General features: G+C 53.5%; 3 protein-coding genes across 6 annotated transcripts; 2 read left to right on the top strand and 1 right to left on the bottom strand.

The window, feature by feature from the left end:
- The first annotated feature begins 561 nt into the window (after window positions 1–561).
- Window positions 562–10849, top strand: PINK1 (PTEN induced kinase 1). Its single transcript, XM_086764586.1, has 8 exons — window positions 562–891; window positions 2516–2827; window positions 3809–3912; window positions 5518–5700; window positions 6601–6764; window positions 7852–7979; window positions 8971–9207; window positions 9597–10849. Exons 1-8 carry the CDS (start codon window positions 580–582, stop codon window positions 9855–9857), a joined length of 1701 nt encoding a protein of 566 aa, XP_086620712.1. The 5' UTR covers window positions 562–579; the 3' UTR covers window positions 9858–10849.
- A 1611-nt stretch (window positions 10850–12460) lies between these two features.
- Window positions 12461–15998, top strand: AGMAT (agmatinase (putative)). Its single transcript, XM_010126484.2, has 7 exons — window positions 12461–12880; window positions 13029–13231; window positions 14013–14061; window positions 14190–14385; window positions 14727–14906; window positions 15162–15246; window positions 15378–15998. The coding sequence occupies exons 1-7, from the start codon at window positions 12534–12536 to the stop codon at window positions 15449–15451; spliced, it is 1134 nt and encodes a 377-aa protein (XP_010124786.2). The 5' UTR covers window positions 12461–12533; the 3' UTR covers window positions 15452–15998.
- DNAJC16 (DnaJ heat shock protein family (Hsp40) member C16) lies at window positions 15974–27948 on the bottom strand. Of its 4 annotated transcripts, XR_015260841.1 has the most exons (15): window positions 27707–27948; window positions 26832–26898; window positions 25570–25900; window positions 25060–25244; window positions 23681–23785; window positions 23029–23187; window positions 22533–22663; window positions 22107–22290; window positions 21723–21905; window positions 21408–21484; window positions 20849–20929; window positions 20647–20745; window positions 20011–20181; window positions 18625–19576; window positions 15974–17088 (listed from the first exon to the last, which is right to left on the bottom strand). XR_015260841.1 is itself a non-coding variant. In XM_010126482.2 (14 exons), the coding sequence occupies exons 1-14, from the start codon at window positions 27880–27882 to the stop codon at window positions 19180–19182; spliced, it is 2346 nt and encodes a 781-aa protein (XP_010124784.2). In that variant the 5' UTR covers window positions 27883–27948; the 3' UTR covers window positions 15974–19179. The 4 variants fall into 4 exon arrangements, 2 of the variants coding, with proteins under 2 accessions (XP_010124784.2, XP_086620654.1); XM_010126482.2 differs by having other exon boundaries at window positions 15974–19576; XM_086764528.1 differs by having other exon boundaries at window positions 15974–19576; window positions 20011–20178.
- Window positions 27949–27989: the final 41 nt, after the last annotated feature.

Raw genomic sequence — 27989 nt, 5'->3', positions numbered from 1 at the left:
TCTCCTGCGGCTGCAGCAGACGGATCCCGGGGAAGGGTCCTGCCCCGCTGCCGGGCGGGACACGGCCCGGGCGCTGCTGCCCCTGCGTTGCACCGGTCCATGCCCCGCGGTGTCCCGGGACGTCCCCTGCATGGCACCGGGTTGTACCTCGGCTGCACTTTGCTCCGTGCCTGCTGTGCACCGGGCTGAGCCTTCACGCCGTGCCCTCGCCCGCGCCAGCGCACTGCTGCGCACAAGCCGGACCGTGGCCGCGCACGAGCCGCACCGTGGCCGCGCACGAGCCGCACCGTGGCCGCGCACGAGCCGCACCGTGGCCGCGCACGAGCCATGCTCTGCCGTGCACCTGGGCTGCACCCTGGCCGTGCCTCACCGCGCACTGGGCCGTGCACAAACCGCGCACCGGCCCGCGCACCCGGCTGCCCCCTGCCGCGCCCCGGCCGCGCCCCGCGCCCTGCCCCGCCTCCCGCACCCGCTGCGCCCGGCGGCGGGAAGTGGGCGTGGCCTCCCTCCGCCGCCCCGCCCTCCGCCCCCTCCGCAGCCACGGCTCCACCCACCCCGAGCGGCGCGGAGGCGGCGGCCATGGCGGTGCGGCTGTTGCTGGCCCGGGCTCTGCGCCTGTTCCCGCGCCGCCCCCCGCCCCGCGTCCCCCGGCCCGACCTCCGCCCCGACCCCCGGCCGGCCCCGCCGCCCCCGCCATGGCGGCCCTGGCTGTCCTGGCTGCCGGCCGCCCGCCGTTTCCTCCTCCTGCGCGGGCCGGCCGGAGGGCTGGCAGCCGTGGCGCGGCGGCGGGGGCGCGGCGGGGCCTGCCTGGCGCTGGCCATGGCGCTGGGGCTGGTGGAGCCGCGGCTGGAGGAGCAGCGACGGGCCGAGGCGGCGTGCCGCCACATCCAGGTGCAGCCGGGCCCTCGGGGGCGGGGAGCGGGGGGTGCGGGCCTCCCTCTGCGGAGCCCCTGGGGTACCCTGCCTGAAGGGGAGGAGGGGTCCTTGCTGTGGGGAGCCCCTCTGACGGCCGCCACGAAGGGCACAGGGGGTCCTTGCTGTGGGGAGCCCCTCTGACGGCCGCCACGAAGGGCACAGGGGGTCCTTGCTGTGGGGAGCCCCTCTGACGGCCGCCATGAAGGGCACAGGGGGTCCTTGCTGTGGGGAGCCCCTCTGACGGCCGCCACGAAGGGCACAGGGGGTCCTTGCTGTGGGGAGCCCCTCTGACAGCCGCCATGAAGGGCACAGGGGGTCCTTGCTGTGGGGAGCCCCTCAGGTCCACCACCCCATTCCCCCCCTGAGGAAGGTGGGGGGGACTGCTGTGAGCAGCCCTCAGGCACATCCCCCAAGAGGGGACTGCTGTGGGCAACGGCACAGAGACCTCTTCCTCCCCAAAAATAGGGTGCTGGGGAAGCCCCTCGGTCAGCAGCACCTCACCACCCCAAAGCAGCTACCGGGGAGGTCCTCGCTGTTGGGGAGTCCCTCAGTCCCTGTCCCCTCACAAAGGCAGGGGACCAGGAGCCTGGTCATGGGGGTCTGGTGTCCCAGGAGGCTGGCATCAAGTCCCCAGGTCCGTCCCCTCTCCCCGAGACAGGCGAAGACCCTGCCAGGCTGGGCCAGGCCGTGCTGGCAGGACACAGAGGGCGGGTGATGCTGAGTGTAGTTCGTGGGTAAAAATAGACCTTTGGTGTCCGGAGCCAGCTGTCACTGGCAGCCAAACACATTTCTGCAGAGGTTCTGCCTTTCCCTGAAGCATCTCGGGATGCTTTCTCTCCCCTGCCCTGGCTGAGTAGTTAAATTTGCTGTCTTCCATCTTCCGCCATCCCAAATAAGTGTCCCTTTGCCCTGGGGCGGCCATGGTCATGTTGGGGTTGTAGCTCATGGAGAAGTTAGGCTGGTTTGTATTGGTCCTGGTGATGTCTGTGGCACCACCAGACCCGGAGGATCATGAAAGCTGTGGTTATAGTCCAGAACAGCCCTCCTGTGCTTTGTTTGCTCTTGTCTCTTTTGCTTTTCTCCCCCAGATCTTTCTCCTGTCACTGATTCCCTCTTCCTCGAACTACCCAACCTTCGTACTCGGCTGGGGCTCAGGGTGTTATTTTTCCATCTGTTGTTACTCTCAGTGGGATTTTCTTTTAAGTACTATTTGCCTGGTTTATTTACAGAGCAGGACAAAAGTGTACTAGTGTGCTCTTTATAGCAGTATTTAGTTAGACTTGTCTTTACAAAACATGTTTATGTTCTGGCGTAGCAAGTGACTCCCCCTGCCCATTCCTCCTCTTCTCGTCCATCTGCAGCACCCTCGGGAAGGGCACCTTTGGCCAAGGCTGTTTTAAAATACATGGTCTGCAAATTATTTTCCCTGTGGTTCCAGTGATTTGAGCCGTAAGGGTTGGAACCTGATTGTGGCTTTCAGGTTGGACCAACCCAACGGGATGCATAATACTGCTTAATCAGTAAGGGAGTTCTCTTTCCTTGGGAAGTCTTGAATAACGGAGTGAGTTTTTAAACTGCTGTCTTTTCTTATTCCTTTCAGACAGTGTTTGTTGGAAAGACCAAGCCGCAGAAGGATCCTCTGAGCTCCTTCCGCTGGCAGGGCTTCAAGCTGGAAGAATATCTCATTGGCCAACCCATCGGGAAGGGCTGCAGCGCTGCAGTGTACGAAGCCGCTATTCCTTCCTCTCCGGGTCATCGAGGGCGTGCGGAGAGCAGCCCTCTTGCGGGGCAGGGGCCAGCCGTGCAACGGGATCTTGGCTCGGCCTTACAGGCGGAGGAAGCGGAGCCTGTAGAGAAAGGCCCACCGAAAGAGGCTTTTCCATTAGCTATCAAAATGATGTGGAACATTTCGGTAAGGAGTCGATTCTTAATGTCCTTGTCTGCCACTTGGACCGTCTGGCTGGAGTGTTTAACACTTAAGTGTTGAAAGCGCTACTTATGTAGCGCGTGTGCGTGTGTTTGTCAAAACAAAGCTGTTGATGTGTGACACTGGAGGTGTGATTGTTAGTGAAGAGTCCCAGGGCAAGTTAATTAGCATTCATCATTCCTCTGGAATCAGCAGGGAAAGCTGCTGGTGGTGGAGTTGTTGGTTATGGAGGTGATGTTTCTGGAAGAAAAGCTTTTCTGAAGCTGGCTGTAACGGTAAGGTGTAAGAATGGGAAAGCTGCTGCTGCCGGTGCTTTAGGAATCGGTGTTGGGATAGAAACACATTTTCTGCTGCAAAGTGGGGCCGAGGTGCGAGTCACCGGTCACGGGGTGGGGCAGTAACCTGCGTACCAGCTCCCCGTGCCGTGAAGTGGATGGGCAAGGTTGGCGCTCGTGTTTGCCAGCTGCGGTGACTCTCTGATGATCCACCCCCACAGTGGCTGTTCCGCATTAAAAAAAAAAAAAAAAAAATTGCGGCTGGCTCTGCTTGTTGAAGAGGTTTTGTGGCGCTTGCTGTGGCAAGTGGATATGCCACTGGAGTCTTCCAAAATGCTGACATCTGAAATCCCTGGGCTCTGGAAATACCCCGACGTTTAGCTGTGGGCTGTTCCAGTCAGGTTTTAAGGCTGAAAATGAGTGTTAGCTTATAGCTCAGAGCGCTAAGAGTCAAGGATGCATTTGAAGAGAGAAATGGATTTCTTTCTGTGAGTAAAGGCCTTTGTACAAATCTTTAGGTAGTTAATTGCCTTTCCCGATTTTCAAAGTCCAGAAGGGAGTCCCGTCGATCCAGTCTCAGCTGATGTAACTCCAGATACAGTGCCAGCGCCAGGACTATCTGCCTTCAGTCTGTATTGAGGTAGGATGATTGGGGAGCCTAAATTGATGCCGTGTGTAATTGCTGTTGCAGGCTGGTTCGTCAAGTGAAGCCATCCTCGATGCCATGGGCCGAGAGCTTGTCCCAGCCACGGGGATTGCCTTAGCTGGAGAATACGGAGCCGTCCCTGGCCGCAGGTACAGTCGCAATGGAAATGGCAGCGGTTCTCAAGTGGTGACGCACTCATTTTATCCATCAATTTTGCTAAGAAGGAGGCCAAAGCTTTCCATAATAGTTCCTTGAAAGCAGATAAAACAAAGCCTTGGGCTTGTTAGTGGCTCAGGAGGCTTGTGCCTATGTTTTCTCTAAATGACGATGCCTCCAGAAGTGCCTCACACCTCAGACGTCATGCAGGGACGGGCTGCCGGCTGCCTTGGGGATTTGCTACCTCGGATAAAAATCATTTAAATATGCATCATGGTGCTTTTTACTTATGAAAATACACGTCTAGAATTGGTAACAATTTGACTGCGTTACACATCAGACGATTGGGCTGTATGATTTTAGAACTGGCTTAGGTGTGACATGGATGCGGTGCAGGGAGGTGGAAACTGTTCAAGTGCGGGAAAATGACTCTGTTCCCGCTTTTTCACCTGAGCGAGAGGTGAGCAAACAAACAGCGTGAAGGTGGAAGGTTGCACGGAAACTTTTAAATCATCTGGAGGTAGCTATCTTTTTGTTTAAAAAAAAAAAAAAAGTCTCTTTTTGTTTGATTTGAAACAATGGAGTCCACAGTCCAGATTGTCTGATTTAAATTTCAAATACATCTGAGTTGCCAATACAAATGAATAATGAATGCTATGTGGTGAGGTTGCTCACTGAGAATGCAGTGCAGCAGCCGAAGGGACATTTGACATTCAGGGGATGAGAGGGGAGAGAGATCCGTTCTGCAGGTACAGATACGGCACCTGCCTTCCATGGTAGCACGTGCTTCCTGCCTGTGCCATAAAATAGTGGGTCTAAATTGATACGCCTAGTGTGACCTTAGCCTTTATTTTATGTCTAGCAAAGGAATTGTGTTTGTTGTTTTTGTTTTTTGTGGGTTTGTTTGTTTGTTTGTTTTTCTCTAAAGCTGCTGTTGTGGTTCTTTTTGAACTGAGAAGCAGCCCGGGACTGGCTCTGCCTTTGTTGGCAGCGTGGAGCGGCTAGTAGGCTTTGAATAAAAGTAAAGGCTGCATGTTAAGCATAAGGGTTTCCAGCCAAGCTGCTTTTGCCGTGCTGGTAAAGCACCAGGGTTTCCTGTTTGACCATCGTATATGGGGAAATGGAGTTACAATAGGGTTCTTCTAACAGCCGGATGATGCCTCGACGATGGTTTGCTTTGCTGTGGGAAGCGCCGGGGTAGATTTTTGAACTTGGGAGCAAGTGCTGGGACCTGCCTGCTACTGCGGTGGATATGCTCAGGCTGCGGGTGCTCCGCATCAACGTGGGAAACGCTGGGCTGAGGCACCGGTTAGGAAACTGGCTGTGAGGGCAGGGAGGGTGCTGTCGCTGTTCTCTCTAACCAAATGGTTTCCCGGATGTGAGCTTCCAGGAATATTTGCTTCGTGTGCAGTCCTGTAATCCGTACTGGGCGGCCTTGGTGCTCTGTGTAGTAGGGTTTGCACGCTGCTTTGGAAGCCTTTGGTGGGGAGGATGAGACATGATAATGAAAAGCAATTCCAGAAATTCTGTATCGTCTGGGATGAATGAGAACTGCCCAGGAGATTGATGTAATCTCTGGTGTGTATACTTTTGTGCAGAAAACCTGTCCTTGGGAGGAAGAAGTTGCAGCCTCATCCAAATATAATCCAGGTGATCCGGGCGTTCACATCCTCGGTCCCTTTGCTGCCTGGAGCCTTCGCAGACTATCCCGACGTTCTTCCGTTAAGCCTGAATCCCAGAGGGATCGGTCACAGCCGCACGCTCTTCCTGGTGATGAAGAAGTAGGTAGAGAGAAGCTTGTTACGTGACGCGGGCTTTTTGTGATGCTGCCCAGCGGGGCTGTGTATTCTGCTGCTGCACAGGTTCTTGTGAAGACTGGGCCTGGGCTGCTGCCAAAAAGCAGCGTACGCTCTGGGAAACGCCTCTTAAGAGCCATTCCAAGTCCTTGAGGTTTTAACTCTAGTTCGACAATGAAGACAAGCTGTTCCTTTTAATAAGTACCCCGAATTAAAAGTAAGAAATGTGAAGCTTGTCCCCATTTGTCTGCCCTTGGAAGTCTGAACATCACCCCTAGTCTGAACACGCCGCCGGAGACCGAGTAGAATCAGTAATGAGATTTATTAGTGCTCAGCATCTCTGGCTTTCTCGGTTGGGTTTGGGTTTTGAATGGGCATTGTGTGGCACTGATGAAAAAGCACTTTCTGTTTCCCACTCTTTTGTTCTGCCTGTGTCTGGAGAAGTGCTCTCTCCTCGCCATATTTCAAGAACATATTCTTTCTCCCAGTTAGCACATCTCCTCATTTTGGTCATATGGTCTGCTTTATTAATCTGCCTCCTCTTTCCTGCAAAATAAAATACCAGTACATAACAACATGTAAGAATGACTGCTATATACCTGGAGCTCCTCGCCGCGCTGTTTAAGAGGCTTCTTTTATTTGCAGTTGTCAAACTCAGGCGAGAGTGCTGAAAATTCAGTGGTGGGTGTTGTTGCAAAACAGAGGATTTGGGAACGGCAGAGAGGGGAGCGGTATCAGGTTGAGGCTGGGAGGTGGGAAGGCATCGCGGAGGTCAGGAATAAGGTGGCACACATGAGGGTGCGGTGTCCCCAGCCAGCCCTGGGACTGAACTGCAAGCGATAAGCTTCCAGGATGCTAAATCGGAGGTTTTCCTGGTTTGCCTAGTTATCCGTGCACCCTGCGCCAGTATCTGAGCGAGAGCAGTCCGAATGTTCGTCTCTGCACGATGATGATTTTGCAGCTCTTGGAAGGCGTGGACCATCTTGTTCGACACGGAATAGCTCACAGAGACCTGAAGTCTGACAACATCTTGGTTGAATTTGATTCTGGTATGTAGATTGCTGAGTATAAATGTCAGTTTATACTTGTGTCATGCACAGAAGCGATGCAGTCGTGTAGGTATTTGGGAAAGTCCTACCTGGGCAGAGTACTGCTAAGGCGACGTGTTGCACAAGCACAGTGCACGTTGCTTGGTGCAGGTGGGTGTACAGTAAGGCCCCAGTGATGGTGCCAGAGGAGCCTTTGCTTCTGGCTCTTGACTCAGTCATCTCCCAGTAGCCAAATAACACAGAGCAGTTCTTAAAATCCCACCTCATGGTCAGGTTAATAGTGCTGCACCCTGGGATGGTGAAACACTGATGGGAAGGCAAGGGAACGGACAGCGTTAAAGCCAAAAGCAGTGTTTTCATTGTCTTGTTCTCCTGTCAGCTTCTCTAATGGAGATTTTAATCACCTGAGCTCTTTTTCAGCTTGAGTGAGATCCAAATGGGCAGGAAGCAATAGCAGGCAGCCAGATCTGTGTAATTGAAGGTCTGGGTACAGCAGTGGTGGGAGATTTTCAGTGATACTAATGCCGTCCTTTGTTTCTTGAAGGAAAGGCTGCTCTGGAGCTCTGCTGCATGCTGTTAGAAATGATCAAAAGCATCGATTTTTTTTTTTTTTTTTTTTCCATATTGGAGTCTGGAGAAGTAATTAATCTACTTTGCCATGTTTGACTTGTCATCAGGACAAGAACTAATAACTAAGGCAAAGTTTGTCCAGCCTTTTGTTATAGCTAAGGCTATATCTGAGTGTCAGTAGCTTTGGCTATCGAGAAAACCAAAGGGGAAAAAAAGAATATAGTCCTCCATCGTGGATGAGTCTCTAACCTTACGCATCTTCAGTTTTATGGTGTCCACAGCATTTTGCCAGGCGCACGTTGCGTGGGGAGCAGTAATAGCCTCTAAAGAGGATGTGGAATAACCAGTTTTGTTTTAATAAAACCAATGTTTCAACCTAATGATACAGAGGAGAAGAAGGAAAACAACCTGCGGTTGTGCTGATTCCTGGGGGTTTTGAGATTGTCCGTGCGATGTGGTGTCTGATACAGCCAGGTACAGCAGAACGCTAACTCTGCTAGCCCCGTGTCGTTCGCAGCTGGCTGCCCCTGGCTGGTGATCGCAGACTTCGGTTGCTGTTTGGCAGATGAAGACATCGGCCTGAGACTGCCTTTCACCAGCTCTTATGTGGATCGGGGCGGCAACGGCTCTCTCATGGCACCCGAGGTAAATCCTCCTGTAGTAATGGTTTGTGGTGCTGGTTGTCTGCTTGTCCTGCAGTCGGGACTAGAAAGGTTCAGGCCCACACCAATACTTCCTGATGTGGTCTCTGCTGGTGTGTGGTCACAGTAATACCTGCTGAAAGCCTCTGCCGTCAGATCAATCGTTTTCTACCTGTTCCTGTCTATCGACGTTACTCGGTCGTGCCAGGCGGTACCCGTAGCCGGTTACTGCGTACTAGTCTCACCCTGCACTCTGTCACAGAGAGCCGTGTCCCGTAAAGCGGCGTAGGAAGTCTGTGACCTAACTTGAGTTACGCTTGCTAATAATCTCTTGCCTTAATAAAAAAAAGCCCTCTTCGGATCCATGCTGAACAGGTGTCTGAAAGGAGGGACGTAATCAGTTGGTGTTACGAGGCAGAACAGATGTTTCTCACAAAACTATTGCTCTTCAGTCTTTTCTTGGGCCCCTTTCTGTGTAGCTATTAAAGAAGCATATGCAGCTGTCCTTGTGTTGCAATAGTAGTTTTTGGATGAAGTTCAAAGGGGTTGTGACATTATTTACAGTTCCTTTTCTTATTTCTCTGATGATAACCGTAAGGAAAGTGAAAAGACATCCTTAACTGTCAGCTTGACCTGGAGCACCTCGCGTTGCGTAGCTTAAGTGCTGGTGCTGTATTGGTTGGTCATTCAAACGTCTCCTGTCTACGTGAGTTCCCAGTGCAAAGTAGCTCTCAGGACTCTGTGAATGCTAGTCAGGGGCAACGATTGAAGCCTAGGCATGATGGCCAAACTCCCCTCATCGTTCTGGTGGGCTGAGCAGTGCCTAGAGCATGCTGATAGGGCACAATTACAACAGAGATTTAGAAGAAACCTAGCTTAGGTTCAGTCTCTCTGTTTAAATACGGCAGAAATGCTGACTCAACCCTTGGAAATGAGTTTTAGTAAAGAGCCCATGCTAGAGCTCCTTTATTTGAACATCCTTACCTCTGTGGCAGGTGATCACAGCGTCACCTGGTCCGGGCACAGTGATCAACTACAGTAAAGCTGATGCTTGGGCCGTCGGAGCCATTGCCTATGAAATCCTTGGCCTGGCCAATCCTTTCTACGGCCACGGGGAGTCGACTCTGGAAAGTAGAAGTTATCGTGAAGACCAGCTGCCAAGCCTGCCTGACCACGTGCCCCTTGAGGTGAAGCAAGTGGTAAAGATGCTACTTCAGAGGGATCCTGGCAAGGTAAGAAAAGCTTGTCTCAAAGAGATTGTCTAACTGGCCTTTGGGAGTGTGGTTTCTAGATCACTTTGCTCTGGCGGGCTGAGGACTGTAATCCTGATGTTACTGCAGCCTGGGTAGCGCTCCAAGACAAACAAAAGGTCTTTGCTGAAGCACATGGTGGCCTCTCGCGTGCGGCACTGCATATTTTGGGGGATTTCAGCAGACATTTGTGTCAGGGACTGGACCTTTATTTGGGGGGTTACGTGCAGGTGCCTAATAATAGATAGTCACAGAGAGCTTTTTAATTCACAATGCCTGGGGGGTACTTTTGGCAGTGTAGACGCCCCATGCTAGCGATGTGACACGAGCGCGGCAGGATCGGCTAATCTTCCCTCTCCCTCCTTTTGCAGAGATTGTCTGCTAGAGTTGCTGCTAACGTGCTTCACCTCAGCCTCTGGGGCGAAAGCGTTCTAGCATCCAAGACTCTGAAACCCGACCAGATGACCGCCTGGCTTCTCTGCCAGTCTGCGGCTGCTTTGCTCATGGATGGACTGGTAGATAAAAGCCGGGTAGAAACCAAAATGAAGATGTGCTTTTTGGCAAACCTTGAGTATGAAGACCTTTGGGCAGCCATAGTCCTGTTGCTGGCCTGGAGAAGCCGGTCTGGGTGAAGAGTATCAGCTGAGCCACGACCATGTGATCGACAAATGGCACTTTCTAAAGGCACATAGGGATCTGTCTTTTCTGTCTGCCCGGAATCCTGTAGTGCTTTAGGGAATAAAACTGCAGGCCTGTGTTGAAGAGGTTGAGTTTATCTCTAGCAAATGTTAGTACGCACTGCTTTTCTCTCCCTGCTAAAGGAAACGCCCTTGCTTTGTGACTCTTGGTGAGGGTTTGCGGACCTTGCAGGTGTCCTGAGGTACGTGGCTGGTTTTCCGCATGTTTGGGAATTTGCAATTGACTTCTAAGTCATGTGTTGATTGAAGCAAGTTCCCTGTCAGAAGAGGGCCTGTGTGGGAGGAGGTGCTTTTTATACGGAAGCATCGTGGATTTAAACAATACACCGACAAAGCTGAGCTGACAAAGGACTGTCCAGTTGTTCTTTTCTTAGAGAAACTGGTGGTGGTCTTAAGATGATATTCCTCTGCAGCCACTGATGTATCTGGCTCTGAAATGGCAGCCTAAAAGCCTCCTAGTGAGGTGCTGCCTGGGAAGGTGAGCATCAGGAGCTGCTCCCTTCTTACGATAACGCACCGTTACATGCCTAGCTAGTTGTACGCAAAACAGCGCAAGAACAGCGAAGCCCAAACACACTTGCGTTGGTTTCTTGACCGTTGTGTTTGTGCAGTGACTGCGGCCACGGGGTCCAAGGCCAGGTCACGCCGTGTTCGGTTAGGGATAACACGGCAAACAAAATGGGGCTGAGCAGCAGTGCCTGCCTAAGGGCTTTAGTGTGATGCTTTTCTGTTTCACCTGCCTGGTTGTTCTGGTTAACAATGAAGAAATGTCCCGTGGTCGAGAAGGATAGGAGACATCGATGGTGGAACAACAACACTGGTCTTTATGAAAACATCGTTGGATTTCATGTCTGTAATTGTGTTTAGAGGAACTTGGGGTGAAAGCGATTTATGCTTGTTGCACAATAAATCGAAGATTAAGCTCTGCTGCTGAGTGGGTTCTCTAAATCTCGTTCATCTCTGTTCGTGGGGTCCAGGTTTTGGGCTGTGGAGGCCTGGGTAGCAATGTGGCCCTGGTTTGGTGGCATCTTGAAAGATAATTTGGCTCTTTCGGGTGCTGTCTCTTGGGACACATTGTTTTATTCCAGCAAGTGGAGTTTCCCGAAGAGGAACGGACCTTGCCTTGTGGACGTGTCCGTTGTGTACTCTCCTGACTGGTAAATCGCTCCAGCAGTTTCCAGGTCGATGACATCGTGTGTCAAGTGGCTGATAGCTCGGAGCAAATCAGTAACGTGCCGTCAAGGTTTCACATGGTGAAATGGCTTCGAGTTCCGCAGCCAGGCCCTGCTCCTTTTGCCTGTGAACACAGCACGCTGATGGGGCTGTAAAGAAGGCTCGGCAAAGAGCACGGGGCTTGGGAAATCACAGAACATGAGCTCTTCGGGGAAAAAGTTGCAAAGAAGAACTCTTTACTCTTGGTCTGACCCTAACCTTAAAGGCTGCTGCTTTTTCTAGATACTGAGTTCCTGTAGACACCTTTAGCTGGGACGGCTGCTTTGAATTTGTGTGTGTGCTCTCTCTGTGTCCCTGTGTCTAGCTGCAAGGCCACTGTCCCTGGAGCTTTTTGAAGAGTAAGCGCTGTCGCTTTTTTGGTAGATCTCTCTGACCTCTTTCTCTCGCTCTGCTGTTTCTCTGAGCCAGCAGGAGCCGGTTAGCTCAGCAAGGCGCAGCTCCGCTTGTGACCTGCTGAATCTTTCCATGTCCCTGCAGTACGGGGCACGGAAGACACGCATATTCCATGTCCAAACCAAACGTGTGGAGCAGGCTTTCTGCTGTGAACATGATCTGTTTTCTTTTTCCCTTGATCTTCCTCACAGGTCCAATTGCTACATGAGTAGGGAGTGGAATTGGGAGCCAGAGCCATCTGATATCAAGCATGTCATTGACAAGCCAACCAGGGTTTGATCTGTGCTGGTTAACTCCAGACAGTGGAAAGTTGCTTCCCCTGGGAATCATCTCATTTCATCTCTCTGTCCTCAAAAATGGCCTAAAGCAGTTGTACTGCTGCACCGCCTCCAGTTCTTAAATCCCTCTTATTGCTTCTCCTTTGCTTGCATTTTGTCTGTCTGCAGTTCTGCTGAGGTTAGGCTTTTTTTTTGTTTTCTTTCACTGCCTGCCTTTTGTTAATGAGATGTTTTTATGATGCTTCAGCATTCCCGGTGCTCTGGTGAAGTGCATTTTAAAAGTATACGCTGTGAACGCAACAAATGCTGCCTTACTTTCTGCAAATGCCCCAGGGGAGCAAACCTGGAACGTTTCCCAGCGCGTCCCTCTTGCTCTGTTGGGCTAATCCCTCGGCAGGCTCTTGTTGAAGACGCTCGAGCTGAAGCCCTTTGCTGCTGCGTTTGTTATTCCCGGTGTTTGCCGGGAAGCAGGCTGTGCTGTGGGGAAAGGGAGTGGCTGGGAGGGGGAATGCGAGGCCCGAGTCCAATCTCTGCCCTTCCCCGAGCGGCGGGGTGTCCGGCTGCACTTTGAACCCTGCGGAGGGAGGCACGGCGGAGGCAGCTATCTCTGTGCCAGGCTGTGGCCCTCGAGCCGAGACGGAACAAGCTGTGTGGTGCCCCTCACTCTGCTCTGTGTGGGGCAGAGGGTCAGAGCCCGTGGGACAGGATGAGGCACCTGCTCTGGGCTGGCAAGCAGCTCCGCGCTTGCCAGCTGTCTGTGTTTGCTGCAGCAGCCACCCCACGCCATGGCCCGTGGCCCCTGGCTCTCCCAGCCACCTCCGACTCGTCTCCTGGCTTGTCCATGGGGCTTCTCCGGTGCCCAGCCCCGGGGCACAGGGCCCCTTGCCGCTGGGGCTCGCAGTCGAACATGCCCCCCAGTGCCCTGTTCGTGGCCCGGCCCGTGGGGGTCTGCTCCATGATGAAACTGCCCATTGAGGCATCGGCGGAGGGACTGGACGCGGCTTTCGTTGGCGTCCCTCTAGACACGGGCACGTCCAACCGGCCAGGAGCCAGGTAAGGGTGAACTGCGGTGCCAGGGGAGCTGGTGCTTCGCTCTGGCCAGCCAGCACGGCTCTCCTCCCACAAGAGGAGCACTGGATGTGTGGAGCTGGCATTGGAAACTCTGCCCAGCAGCTTTTCCCAGCCTGTGCTCCCTCCCCAGGTTCGGCCCGCGCCAGATCCGGGCCGAGTCGGGCATGGTGAGGAGGTACAACAGCAGCACCGGGGCAGCGCCTTTCGACTCCCTGCGGGTGGCTGACATCGGGGACGTGAACGTGAACCTCTACAACCTGCCCGACACCTGCCGCCTCATCCGAGAGTCCTACCAGAGGATAGTGGCCTCCGGCTGTGTGCCCCTCACACTGGGTAAGGACCTCGCATCTCCCTGCACTGCCACCGCGTCCCTGCTCACCCAAACTCCCTCTCTTCCTCCCCTCGTTTGGTCCGAACATGGTAGAAGGTGAATGATAAATCTGTCCCCTGTACGGGGCCTTGTGCTAAGTCATGGGTGAAATGGGTAAGTCCTGGGTACAGTTACACACTCACTGCTGGAATCGCTGCCATCAGTGACGCCTCCTGTGTCAAAAAAGGGGAGAATGGGTCAGCCAAGAGGCTGTTTCAGTACACAGCCTGAAGCCCAACCACAAATCCAGTCGGCAGTGTGCTTTTGGTGTCCTGTTGAGCAGGATGCAAAGCAAGAGCAGTTTGTGTCCCTCTGGAAAGCCTCAACTTGAGCCAGTGCCCAGCAGTGTGCTGCTTTGCATGAGGTGTGATTTGTACGCGTGTTCAAGTTTCCAGCTGTCGCAGCTTGGCATTGCTAACTGAAGTGAGCGTATAGAGTAACATGGGGTGAATTATCAGTTATAGTGTCCTCGGAGGTGAATCAGGCACCTATTTAAAAGCCCAGGCAAGGGTCCCACTCCTCAGGCTGGCCCTGCCAGCGGAGTCATGCATCTCTGCTCCTCCCGAGGAGGGACGAGGAAGCAACCTGTGCCCAGGAGCCTCAGGTTTTCCTTGGGGAATGAAGCCCTGGGCTGTGTAAAGTGCAGGATAAATGCAAGGCAGGGGGGAAATCGCCTGGGAATGAGCGTAAGGAGCACTAAGCACCTCTTGCAGTGTGTTAACCCCTCTTCCCTCCCTGTTGCAGGTGGAGATCACACCATAACATACCCCATCCTGCAGGCCGTGGCAGAAAAGTAAGTTTCTAACATGGAGATGTAGAATGGGAAGGAGCCTTGGGAAGGCTCCCGGTGTGCTGTCCACGGTGGAGGCAAAGCCATCACGAATGGGATGGGGACTAGAGTGGCTGCTCTGTCTTGACTAGGCATGGTTCTGTGGGACTGGTGCACGTGGATGCTCACACGGACACCGGAGACAAAGCCCTAGGGGAGAAGATCTACCACGGGACCCCATTCCGGCGCTGCGTGGAGGAAGGGCTGCTGGACTGCAGCCGCGTGGTCCAGATTGGCATCCGAGGCTCTTCCTATGACCCAGATCCTTACGAGTACTGCCGGGAGCAGGTAAGCTCAGCCACAGGTGATGGCCGTGCACCGCTTTGTCTCTCTGCCAGGAATATTCCCATGTCATTAATATTCCCTGAGCTTTGGCAGGACAAGAAACATCTTTTCTGTGTCTTGTCCCATGCTGGCAGCTTGTCTCACGGGATGTGCGCTCCTCTGGTGCACTGAGCCATTAGTGGAGCGGAGAATAAGGAAGCGGGAGCGAGCGGAGGGCTGCCTCAAGGCGCACCTCTGCAGCTTGGCCCTGGGCTGAGGATCTATCCTGGCAGAAATCTCCGGCAGGGCAGGGGATGCTCCACTTCACCCGCCTGTCCCTGAGCAAGTCCTGCGTGTCTGTGCAGGGTTTCCGGGTGGTCCCGGCTGAGGAGTGCTGGAGGAAGTCACTGGTGCCGCTGATGGAGGAGGTGAGGAAGCAGATGGGGGACAAGCCGGTGTACATCAGTTTTGATATCGATGGAATAGACCCCGCGTACGCCCCAGGCACCGGGACACCGGAGATAGCCGGGCTCACGCCTGCGCAGGTAAGGGGGATGTGGCTTTGTTTCCTGGTGGGAAGGGGATGTTTTTGCTCCTGTTGAAGGAGGATGTGCTGCAAAGCAAAGGGTTAGGGAGACCGAGGAACATTTCGTAGCAGTAATGAGGCAAGGAACTGCTGAAGCAATGCGATTTGGTCTGTAGAGGCTGGGTTTCCTTAGCTGCACAAGCAGAAAACTGAGCCCCGACCAGACCGCTAGGTCAGATGTCTATCTTGATCCCAAATCCGTTTTTTTTCCTAGGCTTTGGAGATCATTCGTGGCTGTAAAGGGCTGAATGTAGTGGGATGTGACCTTGTTGAAGTTGCACCGATGTATGATGTCTCCGGTGAGTCTAAGGACAGTTGAGAGTGAGACGTGTGCCTGGCAGGGGGTGGCTGACTGCCGTAAGTGAAAGCGGTTGGGCGTTCATGGCTTGTTTTGGTTTTGTTTTTTTTCCCCCTTTTTGTCTTTTCCTAGGTAACACAGCCCTCCTGGGGGCAAACCTGCTGTTTGAGATGCTCTGCGTTCTCCCCGGAGTGAAAACAACATGAGGGCAGCTCCCACCTGCCCCAGCTCCAACCCCAGCCGAGGATTTCCCTGTCCTCTTCCCTTCGACTGGTTGCAGGGAACGCGGGCTTTGCAGCAAGGAATAAATGCCATTTACCGCTAGAAAAGGTAACTTTAAGCTGAGAAATTGTAGGCAGCAGATGGGTTTGGACAGCCCATTTACAGATGGCTGTAGCTTTTGGGTTGGCTTGGGAAAGGAAAAGATGGGGCTAACGGTGTTTGGCCTCTGCTCTCGCAGCTGGGGTTACTCACCTGCCTGAGGGGCGTGTGGCAAAACTCTCATGGGTAAAAGGTTTCTGACATTAAGACGCAGCAACAGGACAAAGAACGTAGAGGAAAGGAGGGCAGCCAAAGGCAGCCTGGGGCTCGTTCTGCAAGTAAGGGGGCTATTTGATGGAATTTCTGGCTGGGACCTCCAATGGCAGGAGCTGTTTAATCGCCCCTGGAATTTCTGAGGTGACGCGGAGGGTGCGGTCAGTTTTTAATGGAAACACAGAGCCACCTCATCGCACATTAAAATAGTTTATTTTGGTTGCGCATCTGTAATTGTCTTAAAACAAAATGACATCAGTGCCTGTTCACAAATACAAAAAAAAAAATTCTCAAAAATAAAAAAAGACAAGTTTGCCAAATAACTTAATCCCCGCCCCTCCCGGTATCAAAAGTGCAAAATATGTGCCTAGCTTTCAGTCCTACATCTCAGGCTGCGTTCCTGTACTAGTTCCTGGCAGGCTGTCGCCCCCCACGCTCAGTCCAGGGAGGTGTTCTGGGCCCACCCTTAGGCTGGGGGCCTGTATCCCTTTGCTTCAGTTTCTGAGCGGTGGGCGATCGCTCGGATTTCGCTAGGATAGTGCACTAGGACTGACTTTCCTCTCTCTTTGGATTACGAACCACCCTGTGCATAATTGAATTGCAAACGCGTCTCGCTGATGATACATAATGGTATGGGTCGAGTGCCGCCAAAGGCGGCAGGTTAGAAAATGATTGGGGGTGACGGCTCGTGACCGCTGAGAGTGTGGACGGATCCTGGGCGTAAGCAGCCTCCGACCCCGCTCTTCTATGAGACAGCAAGCATCCCGTGCTCCTCAACGGACAGCCAGGCTAACTAAGTGAGGAGTTCAGAACAGTTTGGCATTTGCTTCAGCCCATGAAAGAAGAGCTTTCATAAAACAGCCACACAAACAGAGTTAGCCTGACCTGGTTCAAAGCAGCGAAGGGCAGAGTCAGAGCTAAACAGGAGCCGTGCGCCCAGCCAGACACTGGGAGGCTGGTGCTGGACTGCTGCAAGTGCTCCTTCCACAAAACTCAGTCTAAGAGGGGAGGTCACCTGTGCTAAAAAGAAAAATCAAAAAAGGATTCCAGCAGGTATGCAGCACGTGAACAATATTTTGAAGGGCGTTGGGCCTTATCTTCTTACTCGGGCAGGGCTGAAATCCCTCGCTGTAGCGCAACTAGGCACTTTTTAATAAAATGTCAAGGGTTTTCTCCTGGCTTCTGCCTAGCTGAGGAGACGGCAGAGACCCAGGAGTGTATTCTGAGTTGCTTTTGCAAAAATTTATGGAGTTATACGGAGCCTCCCGCTGGGCTACAACCGTATTCTAGCCACGTCCTGCACGGCAAGCTGTGGGAAAAGCACAAAGAGCGCCATGGCGTTGGCTCCAGCCAAATGAAAATGAAGTCAAGCAGTGTCAGGCCAGCGTTTCGTTCCCGCTCCCTTTCAGTTCTTTGGCAGGGAGAAGACCTTGCCTTCCTTCCTTTCCTCTACTTTAGCTCCTCATTCACGCTGTGTCCCCGAGTCTGCTGAGCTAAAAGTAAGTAACCTCAGGTAGGGTCAGTTGGTAGCATCGTAGCTTTTATTTGGAAGTACGTTACATATGGAGATACCTGTGGTGGTGGGAGCACGCCAGTCTGCTCCCGGGGTGGGGGGGAACGCAGCGAGCCAAGGGGCTGTGGGCCGCTAGGTCACCTGGGCAGTAAAATGACCTGAGCGTTCCTGGATTTCCTATGGGATCGGCAGCTAGCTCAGAGATCAGCATTGCACTTCCTAACTGGCTGCTCTGCTAAGATGGTAACTAAAACAGCAAGGGCCGAGTGAGCTTTTAATTAACGCCACGTGCTCAACCAAGTGCTCTGCCGTCAGGTTCAGAGGCTCAGCCCCCGCCGTGCTTCGGTAGTGCTGCAGCCGAACGGCAACTCCGTGCTGCGGGGGCTTGGGTCCCGTGCAGAGCGGCGAGAGGAGGCGCAGCAAGTACAGCCCGGGCGACGGTGTCTGCCCTGGAGCAGTGAAAAGGAAGAAGCAGCCCTGCAGGATTTCAGTCCCGGCCGCGAAGAGAAACCCCACTGCTTTGCTGTAGTGCTGGAAGAGTGCAAAGCAGCTGCGAGTCTGCTGCTCGCCTTCCTCCTGCCACACTTTCCCCTCGCGATGATGAAAGTGGCTGTGGGAGCACTGCTAGAGCAAAGCATAAACCCAACCTGGCACTCAACGACCGTTCTAGCTTCCCACGGACCTCTGAGTGCAAAAAGACAAAAAAAACCCAATGCAAACAACCAACCAACCAAGGCAGCAGCCAACGTGTTGAGAAACAAAGGTTTGTGGCCAGAAGGAAAGAGGTGAGAGGCTGCAACCGAGCATCTTAAACCCAGGCCTAAAGCAAAAGGAGTTTCACACGTAAGCGGCTGTCTGAGGATACAGCACTTCTGGGGCAACACGTCAAGAATACAATCGTGGAAGAATTAGGTTCCTTGATTCAAAGACACGTTGGTTTGTACTACAGATGTAAGGGTGTTGGGAAGGAGCCCAGACCGGCTCCCTAGCAGCTAGGTAGAGTTTCTTTTGCGCATCTACTGGCTCATAGCAGCTCACGCCTACAGTGAGGACACAGTTATGGCTCTAGGAACATCGTCTAAACTTGGCAGAAGCAGAAAGGCGTCTGACTGATCAATGGGACATGTAAATGGCTCAACACCATTGCAGAATTTACGGCTGTGCAAAACCCCTTCCCTCCCCGGTTATGGTTCAGCCAGTAAAGCTGCACGCGGAAGGAGGACGCGAGGAGCACGAAACATGCAGGTCGTCTACGTGCCCGCACCACAGGTGAGTCCCAGCTATGAGGCTGCTACGCAGGAGATGCTCCTGACCGTACTGCAGATCACTTACCATGGGGAAAGCTAGTAACGTATGACTGCCTGGTGGGAGGAGGCCTGTTGGAAAGGCGGGGCCTGGGAGGGTCGGCAGGGTCTCACCAGCGTTACACCATGCACCGTGGGGCTAAGCACATGGGGAAGGGGAGAGAGAACCACGACCCAACCTGCATCGCTGGCCGCGTTCGGTTCAGTCCGGTCCGAGTCACCGCAGCAGAGAGGTCACAGGTTTGCCTTCAACCGAGGTAAGCGAGAGATGGAACGGGGGTGACTCGGGAAGCAGATGCGGCAGGACACAAAGGGAAGAAAAAAAAAAAAAACACAACCGGACTTCTTGGCTCTTCGGTAGTACAGCGTCCAAACACACGAAGGAGTCGGTGGAGGGAACTGAAGTGCGCTTGGCCGCGCTCCTGGGCTCCGGACGCGGGGAGGTATTTTCTAGTCGCCGGCCCTAGGCGAGTTCATCTAAAACCTAAGGTCCATTCGTCACGCTTGTTTGCGTATTCCTGGGAAGAGCTGTCCCTTGTCATCTCCATAAAAAGTTTGTCCATTAGAATCTCTGTAAAAGCCCTCAGTCTAGTGCAGGCCACGAGGGGATATAGAACCTCTGTAAGGAGCCCTCAAGGAGGCGTTCCATCCAAAAGGACAACTTGTGTAATTTGTTTTTAAGGGATCTAGATCCTGGGCTGCAGGAGGGTTTCCCTCTGGCTTCCGTGTGTAGCGAGGAATCGTAATCCTCACACAATGCCAGGGTTCCCCCCTCATCCCCCGATCTGTGAGGCTTAAAGAGACAAAAGTATTTCTTGTGGCCGTTCAGAGCCAGGACGTAGCCCGTGTAGTCACGTTCAAGGAAATGCTTGTCATACTGGTTTGGGATGGGGGCCGCATCCTGCGCGAACTCTAACAGGTACTCCAGCCACTCTCGGTGCTTGTCCAGGCTGAGGAAGGAGAAATGAAGAGAGCTGCTCCTGGGGGAAGAGGAGAGGAAAAGCAGGATTAGCACATCTGTCGAGTCAGGCTGCGTTCCTACTGGATAGGTAAGTGTTTGTAAACAAGGGCAGGCGCGGAGCTGCGTCACCACAACCCCTTTTTTAATCCAGTTTAGCACAGGTGACAGTTACCTGTTGTGCAGGACTGTTGTGCTCTCTGTTCCTTGAAATGCGGGTACAGCCAAAGTGGCAACGGTGCCAGAACTGTCTGGCCACCTTCTCCAAGCACGGCCCGGGAAAGGGCGCTTGGTTCTTGGAGGCTCTTTGCCGCTAATGAGCGTGGAGGCCACTTTGCTCACCAGAAGCGTTCCCTCCTGGCAGTCGAGCCAGCACGGCTCCTGACTTGTCATCAGAGCGGCATGACGCAAGTGGTTAAAACAGTCAGAGAAACCCAGGCGAGGGCCCCCGCCTACCCTGTGAAAGTGTAGACTTCCAGGGCAAACTTCTGGAGGAGGGCGGTTTTGGTCGAGTTGGACAGGATCAAGACCACGTTCATGTGACCAGGCCTCAGGCGCACCAAGTTACTGTTGTAGTTGATGTCGGTTAGCTCAGTCACCTCGACGAAGCCCTTTTTGGGAATCCTGCTGCAACGAAAGAGTGCCCGAGTGAGAGGAGAACGAGGGACCGGGAGCGGCGGAGGACGGCAAAGCCGTGAACTCGCTCCCCGCCCCTCTATGCTGAGCCGTCCCTGTGCCCTGGAGCTACAGCCAGTGTAATCGGTGCCAGAACCAGACTGGGATCTTTCTCAACAGGTCGGTCAGACCTGTACTGTTCCCCAAGGGAAAGTTTGGCCTGGGCCAAACTCAGTGGGAATTGCTTAAGAACAAAGTTTGTGTGCGCCCTTGTGCTTGCTGGCTTGAGTCCTGGCTGCCCACTGCTCCTACCCACCCCACCACACCCATGCCGCCCCGTGCAGTGATGCACTATGTCCATGCAGCTCTGGTGCTTCTCTGCTCTGCGTCTAATGTTCAGTGCGCACGCGCTCTGCGCAGATGCTCCCCAAGCAGCCCATCGGCAGAAAGCATTTCTGGAGAAATGAGAGAGGAAACCTGCTACTCTCTTTGCTGAAGCTTGCGTCATTCTTCTCGGTCTTGGCGGCAGTTTCCTCTTTCTCAGAGGGAGGGGAGTCCCTTGTATCGCTCGAATCGCTGTGAAGGAAGATGATCTCGTGTGTGTTAAAGGCCTCAGGCTGGACTGTGGTGCTACTGGCTGGACTGTACGATCCCCGAGGACGTTTTGGCATGCACTCACCTGAAAGCCTGAACAATAACGGTGCCAAAGAGAATGAAAAGCGCAGAGAAGAGCAAGGACAGCAGCGGCATCATTTCTCGCCTGAGGGGAAGAATTGCAAAGGGCAGTCAGGTTGGTGAGTTGCACGGTTTCTGCACGCGTTTCAGTTCCCGTCTACCTCAAGGAATAATACCATGCGGTTTCCCCAGAAACTCGCCTCATTTCTTGGGCTCTTAGAGATGATAGAGGTTTTGAGCACAGTCCTGCTGCCACCCAAAAGGAGGAGGACAAAACCGCATCCATTTTGAAATAAGGTGCAGGGAAGCAGCGGAAAAGAGCAACAGATGCGTCTTTTCAGGAGCGTAATGTGCACACACAGCCTTGAGGCCAAAGTACCCAGTACTCGAGGCAGAAGCTAACATCATGGTGGTGCCACCGCTCTTCACCTAAGTCTTGAGAGAATACAGGCACCCGTGTGTTTTGATAAGTCCTGTTCCTAGGAACCCGGTTCTGCTACGCATCTGAACAGGATAACAGCAATCCTGCTCCCTGTCGAAACTTGTTACCGCCCAGCCCGTACCAGTTACTGTGAAACAAACTGTCCCAGCAGTCTGAGATATAGTCCAGCACGGAGTAGAGCCATCGGATAAGGAACATCTGTTTAAAAAGAAAAAAAAGCAAAAAAAGCAAATCACAAACTCACTCTCCAGAGCTCCGACAGGACGCCCGCCCCTTAAACGCCACCCTGGACCGAAGCAGCTTCAGAGCGTGCCACGAGCTCCCTCTCATGCGCGAGAAAGCTTGCTAGAGTCTTTTAAAATAAAAATAACGCCCACAAATGGCTGTAACGGGACCATCCAGAAAAGGTCACGCGGTCGTTAGGCCATGCACTTACAGGAGCGAGTTCGTCATTCAAGTCCACCAGGACAGTCTCTGAGGAGAGAAAGCCAGGGTCCGTCCTCAGCTGGTCCAGAAGATCCAGGAGAATGAAGTTGTCCTCTTTGCTGCCTCGCCAGGCCTCCTCCAAGGTTTTATAGGCAACCTTCCCCGCGTTGTTGCGTCTCTCCAAAATGACCACCTGGACGAGCCAATAACATTGCCAGTGTCAGAGAGGAAGGCAGGTTTTTCTAGACACACATCACTGCCCAGTGATGCCTCACATCACTGCCCAGAATTGGGTGTCGGACCATAGCCTTATACAGAAAGTGATGGCAGCTGGAATGACAGACAAAAAGAAGAAGGGAGGGAGGGAGGGAAAAAAAAAAAAGGAAACCCTCACAGCTGATTTTCCCCGGTACTTCTCGTCATCCATCAGCAAGGCGTCCGCAAATTCCGGCTGCCGATCATTATAGATGTGCGCAAACTTCAGTGTGTCTTTTGTGTTGGCCACGGCGAAAGTCAAAAATGCCTCGTAAGCCTCCGCAAACTTATCACCTTCTCCGGTAAGTAAGACCACACAGTGCCTGGGCAACACAACGAGATGGAGGATTAGGAGCCATTCTGACAGCAAGAGGAAATGACTGTCCCCTTTCCGCTGGCCAGAATGATCCCGATGAGCCAGAAACCTAGCAAACAGTGCGGATCCCCAGCACGATCCAATGGCGTCGTTTCCCTCCTCCCTCAGAATGGAACAAAAGGCGGCTTAGGAGCAGCCCCAGAGCCTCAGGGAACAAAACGGGGGGACGCTTCACCCGCAGAGCCTTACTTTCGCTGTCGGTGAGACTTCTTCACGGGACACAGCTCTGCAAACAGCCTCTGGCTCGTGAGCCTGGCCACCATGAGGAACTTATTCTGGGAAAGGAAGTCGTCAATGAGCTGCTTCTTCATATCTCGTGCCTGGTGAGGACAAAAAATAAAACAGAGCTCAGAGCTGAGCAGGATGAGGAGAGTAAAGGTGTGGCAACAGTCTTGTCTGAAGCCCAGGGAAAGGCAACCAGCCATCAAGGCCCTCGCTGAAGTCACCCTAGGCATTTTAAAGCGCTGAGACTGAGAAGCTGCCTGCAGCCATGCTCCTCAAAAGGTCAGACACCATAGCTGAAGCTTCCTGAGCTTCCTCCCTCCTAACATTTGCTCTCTGCCGAAGCCCGATGTTCTGCTGAGAAGGAACACTCTTTACCCTGAAACCACCCCTCATCGCAAGCTCGGTCAGAAAACCCTCAGCATCTGTTTCACCAAAGCTCTCAGAGAGGACTGCGCGATACCTGCACAACATCAGCGGGCTTGTCGATGTGCTCCTTGAAGATCATCATGGTGGGCGTGTAGACGTTGATGTTGTACTGACTGGACAACTCTTCAGTGCCTCGGAGCCCGACATACACGTAACCGAAAGACAAGTAATCGCGGTAGGCGAAGGCAGCCAGCTGGACGAGAAGAAAGCACCGGCACGCGTTGACATCAGAGAGCAAACAACATTGTCTGCCCTGAGTGCCTGCGGTGACTTTGCTTTGAGAACACCTCCCGCTCTTTCAATGTCATTGAGAACGTGCTGCAAGAGGTAAAAGCCCTTCCTCTCCCGTGCCGAACTGCTGTTTGCCTTCTCCTAGTCATTGTGCAGGGAGCCTGCGCTTTACCAGCTAGGTACACGCCTCTGTTGCTGCTACCTCCCAAATGCACCTGCACCTTCGCATCCTCTAAGGGTACGTCCGTGGTGGGGCAGAGGAGCAAATTCCTAATGAAGGCGGTCGGCCGGCTGGCTGGCTGTTTTGACCAGCACAAATCAACTGGTTCTCCTACAAACCAGTCAGTTGTATTTAGAGGCGTCAGACCGCCTCTGTGCACAGCAGTGCAGCATTTTCCTTTGGAACAGCTGGATTTATTAGCAAGTCAACACTGCAGTGACAGAAATGTCATTACCTTGTATAATAATGGCACAACGGGCATGTGATCAAATAGGAGGACGTGGGGCTTGTTTTCTTTCTTCCAGTTGGAGAGAAAGTGGATGTAGTTTTTATCTGTAATCTTGAAATAGAATCAGCACATTAGTTTCAACCTCAGAGCTGTTAGACGCGTGCAAGGCTGTACAATTAGGAGTCTGAGGGAGAACCAAGCCTGAAAAAGCTGCCTGGGTGTTACAGAAAGCAGACTGGGGCTTTGTCTTTCCAACAGGTTTGTCTGATCTGTGCTTTTTTGATACAGAAACGTAATTAACGCTATCAGTCTTGACCCCTACCGACCCTCTTAGCTCTGGCATCCTCTGTCGATGCCACTTTCATGCGCACAACCATTCCTTGAGGCCGCCTGCTTTATACATGGTGGGAAGCCCAAGGGTTAACGGGCACCTGTGAGCTCCATCAACCCTGCTCCCTTTCAACAGCAGTAGCCCTTTGACCTAGAGGAAGGAGAGAAAAGGGAGAGCACAGCTCCTTTAGGAGCCCACAGGGAGAAGAGCAGCCCCCACGCTCTGGTTTAGAGGAATGCCAGGCTGCGAAATGGCTCCTTTCGGTGCCGGAAGGGACAGCAGACCCTGCTTTTGGGGCGAGAATGTCACTGGGAAATGCGGCCCTTGCTGAAGACCCCAAGGGAAAAGGAAGTGAGGCGAACAAGGCTCCAGGCAGGTGAGAGCGCTACGGGGGCTGACCCAGCCCCATCCCACTGAAAGCGGGGCTGGGGGTGCTTTAGGACTCTGCCAGCAGTAACGGAGCACCTTGCTCTGGAATGCAGGAATTTTTTAGCTAGTGGGAAGTTTTACCTAGAACTTAGAAAGGGCTCGCGCTGCCACTCCAGGTCTGAATCAAAACTGGATGAAACAAACAACGGGTTTCTGCATGGCTGAGTTTTAGCAGGCACTGCCACCAAGTTAGCAAGCGGTCCTTAGTTAGCTGGATGAAACCCCAAGAACAGAGAAGGGAAGCGAAATCCAGCAGGCAGGTAGGGCCCGGTCACAGATTCCTAACCCAGGGGTAACTTTCCTATGGCTCCAGCAGCCGTGGGGCACTGCAGCTGGGATAGCAGCAGGCACACAAAGTTGCCGGCGTAACTGCGTAGCAGCGTGAGTAATCCTTTCTCAAGGAGAAGCTGCATGGCACGATCACTTCTGAGAGCTCCAGGGTTTGTAGCTGTAATTACAGCTCTCAGAAGGCCTCACCTCCCCAGGCTCCATCAGATCTGCTCGCGTTTGCGACTTAGAGAGGCTGGGGGCCGAATTACACAGATTAGCCACTGAAACAGCTAAGGAGAGATGAATATCCAGACAGACAGGAGAAGCAGTGCGCGACACTCTTACTGAAGCGTACCTTTTCTACGAGGTTCCCCGGTAGAAGGTTCTCCACGAATTGCCGCAGGTTTTCTCGAATGACAGCGTTGTGGAAGAAGGTGATTTTCCCGTTAACAAGCCCTAGTAGGGACGGGGTGCTGTGTGCACCTAGGTGATGGGCGAGGCGCCTTTCGTACCCAGCGTGAACGACTCCGATTCCCACTCCTGAAAAAAAAGGAGAGCAGGTTAATGTGAAAGATCACCCATGATCCAGAACGCACGGTAGAAAATGGAGGCTGAAGATCTATTCCCTTGCCTGGCATCCTGCTCGGGACTTATTCTTGGGACGGCCCCTCCCAACTCTGTGCTTTCCTCCTCTTCCCATCCCTGGAAAATTGTATTTAAAACTCTCAGATTTATCTAGAGAGATAGAGAGCTAGCTATTTTCCTCATTTCTAACACGTAGCCTCATTGATTACGACGTTAGTAACACATGGAAAACAGTAGGATAAACTCTGGAGGAAACCTACGGAATAAACTCCGTCCTTACCCAGCGCCTCCAATTCCTGAGCGACTTCCTTCCACACAGGCTCGATGTGGATGCAGCTGAAACACCAGTCTGAGGTTATTTTGATGAGGTAAGGTTTCTTGAAGCTATCTGGCACGATTTCATTGATGTAGTGGGAAAAATGGAGCAAATACTTCTCGTCGGAGCTGTCACGCCTCTCCGAGTTAAAAGGGAAATGGAAGAAGGATTCGTCAAAATAGAAGCCTTCGTGGAAGTGGTGGAACTGGCGGTGCTGGTGCTGAGAGTAGCCCTGGCTTTCCCCGGCATCTCCGTAGCGATCAAAGTTTGCCCTCTTTTCCTCGTTGGAGAGAATCTGGAAGTGGAAGACAGAAGAACGGAGAAGTGAAACGGTGCGGGGGAACTGCCCTGACAGGAATCCCTCAGTAAATAACTGCAGCTGCGGAAGGACGGGCCACGAGGGAAGGTGCAGCCGTTACGGCAGGAAAAGGGAAGCATCACGTCGCCACCAGGCTTGCTGTGGTAAATAAGGATACAAAAAGCCAAAGGCCCAAGAAAAGGAGCCTGCAAGTTAAGATGGCTCTGCCTGTTCCTGACACCAATTACTCCTTCAGCCTGCTGAATGCCAAGCTGCCTGAGCGTTAACGCTTTTTTGTGGAGCGGCTTTTGCTGACACCCGCTCGAATGCCATGAGGATTTTCTCAGTGTATCAGATGGCGCCAAAAAGTTTTACCGAGCAGCCGGAAGGCCCATGGAGAAACGTCATTTTTTTTGGCTGGGAGATGAGGATTTGCTTTTACGTCCGCAGGCTCATCTCTCTTGCCATGGAAGCATCGGGTCAGCCGCCGCAAACTGGGGCGGCCAATTGTGAGAGCCACGCGGGAGCGATGTGCAAATAACTACTATGCAAAGAATAATTGGAAGCGATTAAAGCCTTGTGGTGATGAACATTGCTTGCATCATCCCCAAAATGCTTATATGTATGTGTGAGAGGGACAAGCCGGCCACCCAGTTCTGCGGGGCTCGGCGAATGCCCACTCCTCCTTCGTTTGAGGCTTTTGAGGCAGAACAGGGTGGACCTGTGGCAAAATGTTTGCAACAGAAGCCACGATGGAGTCATCCAGCGGCTCTCTGTCGAGAAAGCGGAGGAAACATTTCTGGTCGGTAGTGTCCGCCTCTACCTTTCCTGAGTAGACGAACGCTGAAAAAGCACAAAGCCCCGTATGGAAAAATAAGGTCACTTAACTTGTAATGACAGCGGGAGTGTAGAAAGAAGAGCGTGTTACCTCGTAGGCCTTGCTAATCTGGATGAATTTGTCTTCTGCTCCCGGGTCCTTGTTTTTATCAGGATGCCTACAAGGCAGAACCGGAGGAAAAGGGGGTCAGCAGTTCCCCGAGGGGGTATGGCGAGGCATCAGCCTCCGTTCAGAGCCGAGCGGGATGTGGACAGTTAGGGCGCACAGCGGCCTCCCCTGAGGCTGACAGCAGCTTTTATACCCAGCGCATGCTCTCCCTACCCCAACCTCAACCCTGAATGCAGCATCGGGCTCCGGGCCCTGCCCCTGCAGCCCTGTCCCCCGGTCTGATCCCTCACCAACAGGCCCAGCCCAGGACGAGGGAGTGCGTCTCTTTCCTACCTGCTGCAGCAACGCATCCCTCAGTGGCTGCCCTACATCTCTCCCACATCCCTCCTGTAAAATGCCTCCTGCCTCAGCCCTCAGGGCTGTCTCAGGCAAAGCTCTGCAGGCTCTGAAAGCTCTGGGCCAGACTATTTTCTGAGACAACACCTCGCACCTGCTGCACACCGCTGAAACCAGGGGCAGAGCACCTGTGCACCCAGAGCGTTTCCCTTCAGCACAGGGGCTGAGTTGCCCTTGGGCCTGGATGTGTCAAACCGAGACCGGGATGCCGGCAGAGGCGGTGAGAAGTTTTCCCCTGTCACAGCCAGGCTCTGGGAGGGTTTTAGGGCCTGGAGTGCCAGGTGAAGGTCTCTGCCTGGCTTCGGGAGGGCTCTCCGCCTGCTCAGCCTCCTCCAGCTCGGAGGGCCAGGCCAGGCGGCGAATGCCACCTCCGCAGAGCACAGCGGCCTAGCTCTGCCAAGCGACAGGACGCGACACCGTGTGTCCCCGTGTCGATCGCGGGGCGGAGGGCAGGCACCTACCATTCCCGGGCCAGCCGCTTGTAGGCCTTCTTAATGTCGGCCTGGCTGGAGCTCCGGCCGACCCCCAGGACGCCGTACGGGTCGAAATCCCTCGCCGCGGCCTGCGCTCCCAACGCCGCCAGCAGCAGCAGCAGCAGGGCGGCGGCCCACGCCAGGCCCGCCCGCCCCAGCCCCATGGCTCCCAGCGCTGGGACCGGACACGGAGACGCAGAAACGGCGCTGAGTGAAACCGGCGACCGGTACGGGCCGCCCTTCCCGCCCCCTCCTCACCGTCTCCCCCAGC

The sequence above is a fragment of the Chlamydotis macqueenii genome, chromosome 21, assembly GCF_036417535.1.
Source record: "Chlamydotis macqueenii isolate bChlMac1 chromosome 21, bChlMac1.mat, whole genome shotgun sequence".
Taxonomy (NCBI): Eukaryota; Metazoa; Chordata; class Aves; order Otidiformes; family Otididae; genus Chlamydotis; species Chlamydotis macqueenii.
The sequence above is the reverse complement of the archived record's forward strand: the minus strand, read 5'-3'. Positions and strand labels throughout refer to the sequence as shown.

Excerpts from the sequence above, each read along its gene's own strand:
- DNAJC16 (XM_010126482.2), bottom strand. The coding sequence starts at position 27,882 with ATGGGGCTGGGGCGGGCGGGCCTGGCGTGGGCCGCCGCCCTGCTGCTG. Across the intron at positions 25,901-26,831 it reads AGATTAGCAAGGCCTACGAG|ATTCTCTCCAACGAGGAAAA; the intron begins GTAACACGCTCT and ends TTCCACTTCCAG. Across the intron at positions 20,182-20,646 it reads TTCAGCAAAGAGAGTAGCAG|CAGGATTCCCAAAAAGGGCT; the intron begins GTTTCCTCTCTC and ends CTTTCGTTGCAG.
- AGMAT (XM_010126484.2), top strand. The coding sequence starts at position 12,534 with ATGAGGCACCTGCTCTGGGCTGGCAAGCAGCTCCGCGCTTGCCAGCTG. Across the intron at positions 14,062-14,189 it reads CTGCAGGCCGTGGCAGAAAA|GCATGGTTCTGTGGGACTGG; the intron begins GTAAGTTTCTAA and ends TGTCTTGACTAG. Across the intron at positions 14,386-14,726 it reads ACGAGTACTGCCGGGAGCAG|GGTTTCCGGGTGGTCCCGGC; the intron begins GTAAGCTCAGCC and ends GTGTCTGTGCAG.
- PINK1 (XM_086764586.1), top strand. The coding sequence starts at position 580 with ATGGCGGTGCGGCTGTTGCTGGCCCGGGCTCTGCGCCTGTTCCCGCGC. Across the intron at positions 2,828-3,808 it reads AAATGATGTGGAACATTTCG|GCTGGTTCGTCAAGTGAAGC; the intron begins GTAAGGAGTCGA and ends TTGCTGTTGCAG. Across the intron at positions 3,913-5,517 it reads GGAGCCGTCCCTGGCCGCAG|AAAACCTGTCCTTGGGAGGA; the intron begins GTACAGTCGCAA and ends ACTTTTGTGCAG.